Source organism: Carassius gibelio, chromosome B15 (genome assembly GCF_023724105.1).
Source record: "Carassius gibelio isolate Cgi1373 ecotype wild population from Czech Republic chromosome B15, carGib1.2-hapl.c, whole genome shotgun sequence".
NCBI lineage: Eukaryota > Metazoa > Chordata > Actinopteri > Cypriniformes > Cyprinidae > Carassius > Carassius gibelio.
Genome location: NC_068410.1, coordinates 4,554,407 through 4,568,069, shown reverse-complemented (window position 1 = coordinate 4,568,069; position 13,663 = coordinate 4,554,407). Strand labels below are relative to the sequence as shown.

The 13,663-nt window shown below is 38.3% G+C and overlaps 1 protein-coding gene across 1 annotated transcript in view; it reads right to left on the bottom strand.

Annotated features, from left to right (window-relative positions):
• Nucleotides 1-2,371: 2,371 nt before the first annotated feature.
• LOC127973021 (NACHT, LRR and PYD domains-containing protein 3) overlaps nt 2,372-13,663 on the bottom strand; it is a 60,459-nt gene continuing 49,167 nt past the window's right edge. The window contains exons 9-14 of the mRNA XM_052577057.1: nt 12,918-13,091; nt 11,363-11,536; nt 10,749-10,922; nt 4,215-4,300; nt 2,744-2,841; nt 2,372-2,389 (exon numbers count right to left, since the gene is read on the bottom strand). Coding sequence (XP_052433017.1) covers nt 2,372-2,389; nt 2,744-2,841; nt 4,215-4,300; nt 10,749-10,922; nt 11,363-11,536; nt 12,918-13,091 — 724 coding nt within the window. The remainder of the gene's footprint in view (nt 2,390-2,743; nt 2,842-4,214; nt 4,301-10,748; nt 10,923-11,362; nt 11,537-12,917; nt 13,092-13,663) is intronic.

Sequence of the window (13,663 nt, the reverse complement as noted above, 5' to 3'; positions counted from 1 at the left end):
GGGACACCTAAATTTACTTCAATATATTACAATTATATCCTAATCTAATCATGACAAACTATATATCGTTGGAAAGGTCTAAGAGTCCTAAATAGATATTTGACCATGTTTTGTTGTTAAAAATTAGGAAGGAACAGTAAAAGATTAATTTATAAAAAGAGTGCACCTCAAAACATATACATCATAACAGGAGTTCTAACCTTTGTCACAAAAAATCTACTCCGGTTCCTTTTTCCCTATCACATGTTTTAGTAATCATCATAAATTATATATCATTTGAAAGCTTATATACTCCAAATTCATCTTATGAAAACCATTTTGAAATCGGACACTGCATTACCATGGAAATCATACTTTAAAATCTTTTAGCGTGCTCCTCCCCCTCAGCGGGAGGGGTCATATTCCAAATATATTACGGTCTTTTAGAATCAAAACTTTTCATAATCTTGACAAAATACATATCGTTGGAAAGGTCTGAGTCTCAAGATTCCATATTTGGTGGTTATTTTGTCATAGACATAATATTGAGTGAGAAATTGATACATTTGTGACAAACAAATGCATCCAAAAAATTCAATGGAGTTTCAATGGCCCCCGGTGGCTTTTTGTGGTATAACGCCTAAACAAAATTGCATATGAACCTACATTTTTTTTATATCAACTTCAAATTTGGAACACAACTTATTTAGACATATGGCTTTAATTTTATAGAAATTTGGGATTAAAACATATTTTATAAAATATTTATTTTATATAAAATATAATAAAAATAAAATAATAAATGTATTTACAGTAAATTTAAACTTCTATAACTTTTTTATGCTTTCATTTTTTTAAATGATTTCACTTCTGCAATAATCTGCAGATTGTCTTCTTTAAAAAGAGACCAACCTTTGGTCTGTATTCAAAAGCGTTTATGAATTATAACAATTTAAGTGTGAATAGTGTACTTTCACGTGTATGTTAAAAAATGGTGGTGACAGTTAAAAGGTTAACTTAATATGGCGTACTGGCGTTACATTTTAAAATACTATACAAAATAATTAATCAGAATACTTACTCCTGCTCACTCATGCCAAAGAACTCCCCGCTCAAGCTCGCCGTCTCTGCAAGATTAACGATGGCAGTTTGCACGCACAGCTACTAGAAGCGGAAGTGCTAAAAAACGCTAAAAATGGGCTTCACTTTTCTCAATTGAGTTCCAATGGGGTCGCTGTGTCCATTTCTTTTACTGTCTATGATTGGAACTCAAATGAGACAAGTGAAGCCCATTTTTAGCAATTTTTAGCACTTCCGTTTCTGACGCGCAGACTCAATCTAAGCTTGATGACGTCAGCAACCTGTCTGACAGATGTAAATCTTCTAGTAGGTGTGCGTGCAAACTGCCATCGTTAATCTTGCAGAGACGGCGAGCTTGAGCGGGGAGTCCTTTGGCGTGAGTGAGCAGGAGTAAGTATTCTGATTAATTATTTTGTATAGTATTTTAAAATGTAACGCCAGTACGCCATATTAAGTTAATTGCCTGTGAGCTTCTCCTCCTGTCTGTACGGTAATTTCTCTACTGTGTGACAGAGAGTCGAGTGGTTATGACGCAATCGTTTTTTATTTTTACAAAAACTGTTTCTACGCGGCCATAATGTAACATAGCACACAGAGGCTAATCAAAATAACGGCACAAAATATGTAATGATGTGGATTTTTTAAATAACATGAATGTTTCATAGGTTTTCTACTACATATTTAGGCTATGTTATATTAAGCTATACAATTCTTAATAACCCAGGGATCCCTTTAAAGAAACAACACATTATGTATTTGCACACACAAACAATTTTTTTTTCTTGTAACAGGGTTACATATATTTTGTTAATTAAAATGTTTCACTTTATTGCTGCTTAATATCACTTGCTTATAGAGTGCAATAAGTGTTTTTACAACAATAAAAAAATAGTGTTGTCAGTCTCTCTCACACACACACAAAGAGACACACACACACACGTTTGTTTTTGTGAAAAGTGGGGACATCCCATAGGCGTAATGGTTTTTATACTGTACAAACTGTATATTCTATGGCCCTACACCAACCCTACACCTAAACCTAACCCTCACAGGAAACTTTGTGCATTTTTATTTTCTTAATAAAAAAAAACTCATTCTGAAAAAAAAATTGGGACATGGGTTATGTGTTATGTCCTCATAAGTCACCCTCTCCTTGTAATACCTGTGTCATACCCATGTCATTATACAGAGTTGTGTCCTGATATGACACAAAAACAAGAGCGCACACACAAACACACACACACACACAAAATAGTGTGATTTCTGTGTCTTCAGTCTCTGTTGATTTCGTGGCTGTCTCTGTAGTGACTCCTTATTTACTTTGAGAGCTCTACAATAAAACACACAGACAATCACATACGAGTATGAGATATTACTGCTGTTACATCATATCAGACCAATTTCAGAAAAGAAAGCCAGAGATAATAGGATATTCATATAACAGCAACAGATATGAATGAAAAACTGCTAACAGGTTAACAACAGTAAATTATCAACAACTCTCTCTTTATCACTTACGCACAGAGACACTGAAAGATGAAAACATTTAAGACAATAACATTACAGATTTCAACTCTTATTAAATTGCAGAGAGCTGAATTATTATCGTATATTTGCCAATTACACACATTTGAAATCGTTACTGAACTTAAACTTCAAAGACTATATATATAAAAATACGCACATAGTATAGTTCCTCCAGTTTATAATTTGGATCATCTTTCAGATCAGAGAGTAACTTCACTTCTGATCGTCCTAGTTTATTCTCAGTCAGATCAAGTACTCTAAGGTGTGAAGGGTTTGATCTGAGAATTGAAGCCAAAGCATCACAATCTTCTTCTATGACACCACAATCAATCAACCTGTAGAAAACAATCACACACTGTGAATTGTAGTTGAAGTGTTTGTAGTTTGTTATTGACTCTGTTCTCAGAGCTACAGAGGAGATACAAGCATTGCCACAAACTGCTCCTGAAAGAATGAGATTTATGCATATTGATGCTCAGTAATGCTTTTTGAAACTATCAGTTGCTTCAGGACTGAACAGACACAGAGTTGAATTTGAGATGTTGTTTCATAGTGATATAAGGACAGATCTGTCTGAAGAAACAGTCAACAGCCAAGAAACCGTTCCCCATAACAATAATTTAACTCTTATGACTAAACATAATTTTGTCATGTTTGGTCTCATATAGTGGCATATAAACTGATTAGAAATGTGACAAACTCAATGGAGACATTCAGTGTCTTACTGTACAGTGTAAGAACTATTGCCTACACATCCATTGAAGTCATGTTAGTAAGCTTTATTTCCTCTGGATCATCACAAATTTACATCCATGTTACAGATGTATACTGTATTTCACACCTTAAATTGATGACATGTTTTATGACATCTATGAGAACACAAAGTGGGCTCAGTTGATTTCAGAAAAAAAAAAAATTAATTAACCCTTAAAAGAGAAGAGCAGATGAAAGAGTATTACCAGAAGCAACTTAAGCTACTATAAATGGTTGGTGGGACAAAAATAGTAGCAGCAGCTCATGTGATGTAATGTTAGGGTGGCCATATGCATTGTTCATACAGAACACGTCCTGGCCAGGACTTTAATATTGCCTAAAATATCCAGGTTTTGGCTGTTTGCACTGTGCATTCATGAGAGCTACAGAGAGCAGAGCAGACGGCTCCTTATGCCTTCGAATCACTCTCGCAAATGCACAGCGACGCTTCAATTCAAATGAACGAACAATCACGTGCGCATATTTGCTTCATTTTCATCATTCCCTGTAGATCTCACCTTCTCACACACAGACCCAAGATTGGTCGGTTATGTAAAATACCTGCATGCTTTGGATGTTTTAGGCAATATTAAAATCCTGGCTGGGACATGTCACCGTATGAATGGTGCATATGGCCACCCTATGTAATGGAGATGAATGAAATTAAATTAACTGAGATTTAGTGAATTTAAAGAGCTTTTATTTACATGCTTCTTTCAGTCTTAACATATACATTAAAGAACATGTCTTACTGAGGACAAAGACGTGACTATCAAATAAATTATATTACCTCAGTACTTCCAGTTTAAAATCAGGATTTGCTAGTACATCAGAGAAAATCTTCACTGAATTTGCTATTCCATTCCCAGAAAGACTCAGTTCTCTCAGGTGTGAGGGGTTTGATCTTAGAGCTGAAGCCAGAGCAGTACAACCTTCATCTGTGACACCACAATGCCTCAACCTGTAGACGACAAAGACATACTTGAAGGGGTGGATTTACAATCCCCTCATTTTTTATTATGAAGCAAATAGGGAATCAAAATTTTCTTAAATCGGTTGCATCTATTCATGTTACAAGTAATGTCTGTATTCAGTCTCTATTTATTTGACATTTCAGTGTCAACTGTCTGTCAATTCTAAGAACATTACTTTTAGTTTTAGAACATTACTCCAGTAATGAACAAACAATGAACAACCTCAAGTGTGATACAAGGAAGACTTTATTAACTTCATGAAAACTTAAACTAGTCTAACATGCACACACACACACACACACACACACACACACACACTACATCTATATAGGGGGATGATGTCACACCTTCAGGATTTGAGTGAGCCAATGAGGAATGCTACCTTTCGGAGGGAAGTTTTACTCTTTGTTCCTAATGTTGTGTCTTGCACATGAAATTAGATGGGGGGGGGGGGGGGGGGGGGTTCAAGAGAATAATCTGTAAGATTCTTATAAAACTAATGTGTTGCTTATGTACCAACATATAATATACAACCTTGTTTAGATATTCAGAAGACGAAATCATAGATACTAAACATGGTAGGATTACATGTAAGATTACATAAATGATTGATTCTATCCTATGCATGCATAAAAATGGAAGCTTTAGCCTAAGTTCTGCCAGGAAGACTCAATCACTTCGTCACTAATTACCTTCATCATTATCCAATCACGTCTTTATACTCCTGTATAAAAGATCGTACTTACACATGTTTGAGTTCGCAGATGCCGACGCGACAACAACCTCCACCCTCCCCACCACCACCAGGATGATCCTGTCCTTACCTTCCAGGGGGGTCGGCTCCGCCCCTGCCTTCGTGTTCAGGCAGGAAATGCAGATTCGCTACACTCGGATTACGAACCATGGACGGGGCCTTCCGCCAAAGAAATTTATAATTGTGCTTGCTGAGCTGTCAATAAATGTATGCTTCGTACATCATTTTATCTACCGAGTCTTTCTGGTAGAACAGTCAAATTCAACAGACAATATACAAGAACAGCACTAATATACACAATGACCTCAATGATATGTGTGTTCATTCTTATGAACTAATTAGAGAAGAGTCCCTTTTTATGGGCGTTATGCGTCTGTTTTGGAGAGACTTGAGTTAAGAGCTGCTTTGCTGCATTCCTGGGAGCCATAAACTAGTATTATCAGATAGTGTGCCTTTGGTTGCTATGGAACCAGAGGCTTGTTCTGCCTTTTTTGAGGTGATAGTTGCATTTCGTGAGAAGGGTCCATAGACCCTTTGGTTAGCTGAGGGTGCATTAATTATTATTAGTTAAATATAACAAAAAGTTGTGTGCCTGATTGTTCCAGACACTACAGTAAGACACATAAAGACAACTGTGCCTACGGGTCATGAAGGTATATCATAACCTTTTTAATCCATTAACAAATATACTTACTTGACATTTGTCAATTTTAAGCTATTAAGTAATACGAAGTAATCGATGCTAAACCAAAGCACCACACAAGACAAAAACATTGGGTATTTTTTTATTAGTGTTATACAACATTAACCGTTAAAACAAAACCGCAACTAGCTGCACCTCAGTTTTTAAACGCAGGCTAGGCCTTCTGCATACATGCACCGAATGATTACAAAACAACAAAACAGCACCACTGCACAGAAGACTCCACCTCCTCCCGGCGATCAGGTGATGACGCTGACCCCAGACAGCGCGAGGAGATCCTTCAGCAGGATCAATGCACACAAAGCTCCGGGTCCTGACAACATCCATGTGTGTGTACTGAGAGACTGTGCAGCAGAACTCAATGAATTTTTCACAGACATTTTCAACATCTCACTGAGTCAGGCTGTTGTTCCCACATGTTTCAAAACTACCACCATCATTCCAGTTCCAAAGAAGCCATCTCCATTCTGCTTCAATGACTACCGTCCTGTGGCGCTTACTACCTTCCTCATGAAGTGCTTTGAACGGCTAGTCATGCACCACATCAAGTCTACCCTCACCCCCTCCCTGGACCACTTCCAGTTTGCATATCAGTCCAACCGGTCAACCTATGATGCCATCGCCACTGCTGTCCACGCAGCACTCACACATCTGGACAAAAGACTCATACGTCAGAATGCTGTTCATAGACTTCAGTTCAGCATTCAACACAATCATCACTCAATAGCTCATTTATAAACTGGTCCGGCTGGGGCTCAACACTTCGCTGTGCAATTGGCTGTTGGACTTTCTGACTCGAAGACCTCAGGTAGTTCGGCTCGGCAACAACACATCCAGCACCATCACACTGAACACTGGGGCCCCCCAAGGATGTGTGTTGAGCCCCCTCCTCTTCACTCTACTGACCCATGACTGCACACAGTCACACAACTCCAACCTCTTCATTAAGTTTGCGGATGACACGACTGTGGTGGGTCTCATTAGCTACAGAGATGAGACAAACTACAGGAGCGAGGTGAGCCACCTTGCAGGTTGGTGCAGTGACAACAATCTCTTTCTGAACGTGGAGAAAACGAAGGAGATTGTTGTTGACTTCAGGAAAGTGCACACTCAGCACGTTCCTCTGACCATCAACGGTGCGACTGTGGAGAGAGTGAGCAGCACCAATTTCCTGGGTGTGCACATCACAGAGGACCTCTCCTGGACTGAAAACACAGCAGCACTTGCCAAGAAATCACAACAGCATCTTTACTTCCTCCGCAAACTGAGGAGAGCCAGAGCCCCACCCCCCATCATGTACACCTTCTACAGAGGCACCATCAAGAACATCCTGACGAGCTGCATCACTGTGTGGTATGCCGTCTGCAACGCGTCCTGCCGAAAGACTCTGCAACGCATAGTGAGAGCAGCTGAGAAGATCATTGGTGTCTCTCTCCCCTCCCTCCAACACATTTACGGAACCTGTCTCACTCGTAAAGCCCTCTGCATCACAGGTGATCCCACACACCCTTCTTCAGGGAGGAGACTGAGTTGGCTCCAGGCCAGGACCAGCAGACTGAAGAACAGCTTCATCCACCAGGCTGTCAGGAAGCTGAACTCCCTTCCGAACTTGCCCCCCCTCCCCTCTTCTGTCCCAGGCACCCCTGAACTATGAACCCCCCCCCCAGCCCCCCCCCCCCCCCCCCCCCACACACACACTAATATACGATGACATGCACCAGTCACTTTGTGCAGCATTGGTCTGCTCACTACCTAATTCAGAATGGAACTGATGTCATTCCACTACCTCATCAGTCAGTTAAATAAAATAACTGCTCTTGAGCCCTTTGTCACTTTAATCAGACTAAATAAGCTTTTTTTTTTGCACTAAAAATCTTTATCTGCACTGTTGTTCACTTCATTGATTTGCACTCTATCTGCCATGTTCCTTGCACTGCTTTATTTAACTTTATTTAAAAGTGTATTATATCTTTTTTACACTCCCTTATTGTATAGTTGTATCTACATTTTATATTTTATCTAGATGTTTAGGCTCTACTGTTAATGTTATCTGTATGCACTGGGGGTCTGAGAATAACGCAATTTCGATTCTCTGTATGTATATACTGTACATGTGTAAGAATAGACAATAAAGCAGACTTGACTTGACTTGATATATACAGTATATAATACATAGAGTCTAGTCGTAGACTTCTTTAATCACTGGGCCTTCTTGCTTTGCTTACTCCACATTACTATGAAGGAAAGTATATTGCTGACTGACTGCGGTCCCAGACTTTTAGTTCATAAAGTGCACAGGATATATTAAAATTATTCGCAAGCTTCTGCAGGCACGTAAAATGATACTAAGTTGGGCTGTTGTGCCAGTGCCCTCCTTAACTTAACAGCACCTCACACATATTACAGTGTAAATCTGTGGTGAATAATGGAACTGCAGCATGCTCTACAGATTCATCTCAATAAATTAGAATGTCATGGAAAAGTTCATTTCAGTAATTCAACTCAAATGGTGAAACTCTTGTATTAAATAAATTCAATGCACATAGACTGAAGTAGTTTAAGTCTTTGGTTCTTTTAATTGTGATGATTTTGGCAAACATTTAACAAAAAAACATAAATTCACTAATCTCAACAAATTAGAATATAGTGACATGTCAATCAATTAATCAACTCAAAACACCTGCAAAGTTTTCCTGAGCCTTTAAATTGGTCTTTCAGTTTGTTTCACTAAGCTACACAATCATGGGGAACACTGCTTGATCTGACTAGAAGACAATCATTGGCACCCTTCAAAAGTAGGGTAATCCACAAACATTCATTGCCAAAGAAGCTGGCTGTTCACAGAGTCCTGTATCCAAGCATGTTAACAGAAAGTTGAGAGGAAGGAAAAACTGTGGAAGAAAAAGATGCACAACCAACTGTGAGAACCGCAGCCTTATGAGGATTGTCAAGCAAAATCAATTTCAAGAATTTGAGTGAACTTCACAAGGAATGAACTGAGACTGGGGTCAAGGCATCAAGAGCCTCCACACAGACGTGTATCTATCTTATTGTATTCCTCTTGTTAAGCCACTCCTGAACCACAGACGTGAGAGGCCTCTTACCTGGGCTAAGGAGAAGAAATGGACTGTTGCCAAGTGGTTCAAGATTCTTTTCAGATGAGAGCAAGTTATGTATTTCATTTGGAAACCAAGTTCCTAGAATATGGAGGAAGGATGGAGAAGTTCATAGCCCAAGTTGCTTGAAGTCCAGTGTTAAGTTCCCACAGTCTGTGATGATTTTGGGTGAAATGTCATCTGCTACTGTTGTTCCATTGTGTTTTTTGAAAACCAAAGTCACTGCACCCATTTACTAAGAAATTATGGAGCACTTCATACTTCCATCTGCTGACCAGCTATTTGAAGATCCTGATTTTACACTGCCAAAAGCACCAAAAGTTGGTTAAATGACCATGATTGTTGGTGTGCTTGACCGGACAGCAAACTCACCAGACCTGAACCTCATAGAGAATCTATGGGCTACTGTCAAGAGGAAAATGAGAAACACTGTCAAAGAAACCTGGGCTTCCATATCACCTCAGCAGTGCCACAAACTGATCACGCCATGCCACACTGAATTGAGGCAGTAATTAAAGCAAAAGGAGCCCATACCAAGTATTGAGTACATGTACAGTAAATTAACATAATTTCCAGAAGACCAACAATTCACTGATTTTTTTTATTTTTTTTTATTGGTCTTATGAAGTATTCTAATTTGTTGAGATAGTGAATTGGTGGGTTTGTGTTAAATGTGTCATCACAATTAAAAGAACCAAAGACAACTTCAGTCTGTGTGCATTGAATATATTTAATACATGAGGTTCACAATTTGAGTTGAAATGAACTTTTCCACAACATTCTAATTTAATGAGATGCACCTGTAATTGAGAGCTATCTGGACAGTTTTGAGACTACCCCGTTTATTTTTATCTTATCTCACTCCAGATCAGGACGATTTCAGTCAGATTCAGCTATATGTGTCTGCATCAGGTCAGTAACTAGCTAGAATGTCTCTACTTGGATGCTGGTGCCCCTCGTCTAGGGAACTCAAAACACACAACTAATAATCAGTTATATGCCACAGGGCAGCTCTATAGAGATAAGCATCCAATGTCCTAACTAGGCATAGTATCTTTAGTTTTTCCTAGTCTGACATCTGGAAGGGCATAGGTCAAAAGGCTTGCAAAACTACATTAGTGGGATCATTAGGAATATACCACTGTCTGGGGTGTAGAAAGAACCCAACCCATCCTGAACTTTGAAGAACTGAACTGAAGCCCTCATCAAGAGCATGATGGTCCTTAGAACCATCTGCCTCTGGGAGAACTTCGGCTGTCTGCCTCAACCTCCAGTTTCTGGAGAGTTCCAGTTTCCAATTTCAGGGGGGTTCATGTAGCAACACTGAGCCTTTCTATGCAGACATCTACCTCCTTAAAACCAGATGATTATTCCACCATTAAATTCTGCTGAATCAACTTCAGCCAAAAAACAACCAGTCAAGAAAAACATTGTTCAATAGGCCAGATTACTATTTCACCATTTAGTTCTTCCCTTGACAAGAAACGCCAACAGGAGAGGAGCTAAAAAATATCCAATAATGCAAGCCTGTACACTTCAGGACATTTTATGACCACAGCCAGCCCCCTCCAGAGCTGACTATCTATCCACAAAAAGCAGGAAACTGTCTATTCATGCAGAGTGCAAATCCCCAAAGATCAAATCCAATTTGAAGCTTGTGAGACATAAACATGCATCTCAACCAGATCACTTTATTTAACATTTATGTAAACACTAGCCACATTCACATGTTCCATGTATATGCACCTACTGATTCAATCATTTATAGCTCAATCAGCTGAACTCACAGCAGCAGAAAGAGACTGAACACTTCAAATGTACTTTACACTGTATTTCATGTGAAATGCCAAATATGATCTTACCACAGTTTCTCCAGGTTACAGTCAGGATCCTGTAGTACAGTAGATAGCAGTGTAACTCCTGTTACTTTTAGTTTATTAAATGACAGATTTAGTTCTCTCAGATGTGAGGGGTTTAATATCAAAGCTGAAGCCAGAGCAGAGAAACCTTCATCTGTGAGACCACAATTACTCAACCTGTAGAGAACAATGACAAACTCTTCACTCTCTCAGAACAGATACATTTGGCAGTGAATCCATTATTAAAGAGAAAGTACAAACTTAAAGCACAAATCTATTTGATTGATCATATAAAATCTAAAATAGAGCTATTTTTAAGCATTGTCTGCCTTATACAAAGTCTGTTTTAAGTTAAGCCACTACACAGAGTTTTACTGTTATTTAGATCTGTACTAAAATGGAAATTGGATTAGTGTTTTTTGTGTGTTCACAAAATTAGAACATGAGTCTGTTCAAAGTCAAGAGATTGAAATGTTGTTTGTGTGTATTTCAGTGTGACTCTCAGTCTTCAGTATCATGTTACTGAGGAGCAGCTCATGTGTTCAGTCATTTACAGCTCAATCAGCTGAACTCACAGCAGCTGAAAGAGACTTCAGATGAGTCACACATGATCTTACCACAGTTTCTCTAGTTTACAGTCACGATTCTGTAATGCATCAAACAGCCTCCTGACTGCCAAATTTCCTAGATTATTATTAGACAGATTTAGTCCTCTCAGGTGTTCAGGGTGTGATCTCAGAGCAAAAGCCAGATGAGAACAATCTTCATTTGTGACACCACAATTATACAACCTGTAGAGAACAATGACACACTCTTCACTTTCAGATCAAATGAGATTAGATGAGTTTAACGCTGCATCCACTGTTAAAGAAAAAGCACAAATTTTAAGCACAAATCAATGTTAAATGGATCACTGGACTGAGGTCAAATATGTCACAGAGCACAAAACATGATCATAATCTACAGTCTCATTCAGTCAGGATAAATTATATTTCAGATATATATGTCAGTATTTTCACTATTGAAATTAAAATTATTCACACAATTATTCAATTAATTTCACTAATTTAGACATGTACTTTATAGTGATGTGTAGTCATGAATGTGTGCTTTTACACACTAAATTAACATTTTAAAAAGAGTCATTGCAGAAAAATGTAGTGAACAAGAATGAATCCTGCATTTTCTTAATTTCTCAGTTCTGACTTGTTGAGGCTGTGTCTGTTTAAAATGAAGAAACTGAATGGTTGATTGTGCATTAAAGTGCACTGTTGGGAACGTTACTTTAAAAAAGGTAATTAATTATAGTTACTCACTACTTGTTCCAAAAAGTAACTGAGTTAGTAACTGAATTAGCTACTCTATAATAAAAGTAACTCGTTACCAGGGAACGTAACTATTTGCGTTACTGTTAAAAAAATTGCTATATGTCTAAGAATTCTTCAAAGAAATATTGATAACTTTCAATATTTATTGCACGTCAACAGACAGCAAGAGTTTTATCTTCCAAGTATTATCTTTGTAAGAAAAGTGTTTTTGGCCACTAGCTTTGTAGATGCGTGTGTCACATATTACATGTACACATTACATGCACGTTCTTGCCTTTGACCACAATGAATTTGAATTAGTGCTTCGCCACCTTGAAAATGCCAACTTTTTATCGGATTGCTCCTGACTCGCCATCTCTGCTGCTGCTGCGAATCTTGCGTGCGTGTGTGTTTGACGCCGCTGGCGTAAAAACAATGGCTCTGATTGGCTACCATGAAACACATGACTCTGCCTTAGCCAATCATAATCGCTTATCTCGTTATTAACCCACCTGCTCACTCGCTGTGTGAGCCAGGGGTGCGTTTGGATTACATAGTTTATTAAATCAATGCAAAGTAACGCACCCCATTTAACGTCCAGTAATGTTAACGGCGTTATAACGGCGGGAAAAGTAATTAGTTAGATTACCCCGTTAGCAAAAAAAATAACGTTGTTACCTAACGCCGTTCTTTTAAACGGCGTTATTCAAAACACTGTTAAAGTGTGTATTTCAGTGTGACTCTCAGTCCTGTAGTTTTACTTACAGCAGCAGAAAGAGGCTGAACACTTCAAATATACTTTTAGTTGGATATACAACATACAAATAAAGATGTTGTTTCATGTGTGAGAGCCATATGATCTTACTGCAGTTTCTCCAGTTTACAGTCAGTATTTTGCATTATATCAGACAGTAGCATGGCCCCTGTATCTCCTAGTTTATTTCCAGAGAGTTTAAGTTGTCTCAGGTGTTCAGGGTTTGATGTCAGAGCTGAAGCCAGAGCAGCAAATCCTAAATCTGTGAGACCACAGTAGCTCAACCTAAAGAGAACAATTACACACTCATCACTCTTTCAGATCAGGTCTTATTAGTTTAGCAGTGAATGCATTATAAAAGAGAAAGTACAAACTAAAAGCACAAATTAGTATGTTGGATGGATCACTGAACTGATATCTAAAATATCAGAGAGCACAAAATATGATCACAGAACATGATCTCATTCAGTGTCTAAAATATATTTTCTCAATGCACCATGTCTGTATTTTTGTAAAATGTTTCATGCTAAATCTGTTTTTATTAGTTTTACTATTAGCAGTATTATTTTTACTGTTATTTAGATTGTTACTAATATTAACTGATGTGGGTGTGTATCTCAGTCACTGCAGACACATCATGGTGAACACAGCATCTTCTTAATTTCTCATTTCTGACTGTTGAGGTTGAGTCTGTTTGAAAAAATAAAACTGAAATGTTGATTGTGTGAGAAAGTGTGTTTTTCAGTGTATTTCTCAGTCTTCAGTATCATGTTATTGAGGAGCAGCTCATGTGTTCAATCATTTATTGCTAAATCAACTGAACTCACAGCAGCTGAAAGAGACTGAACACTTAAAAT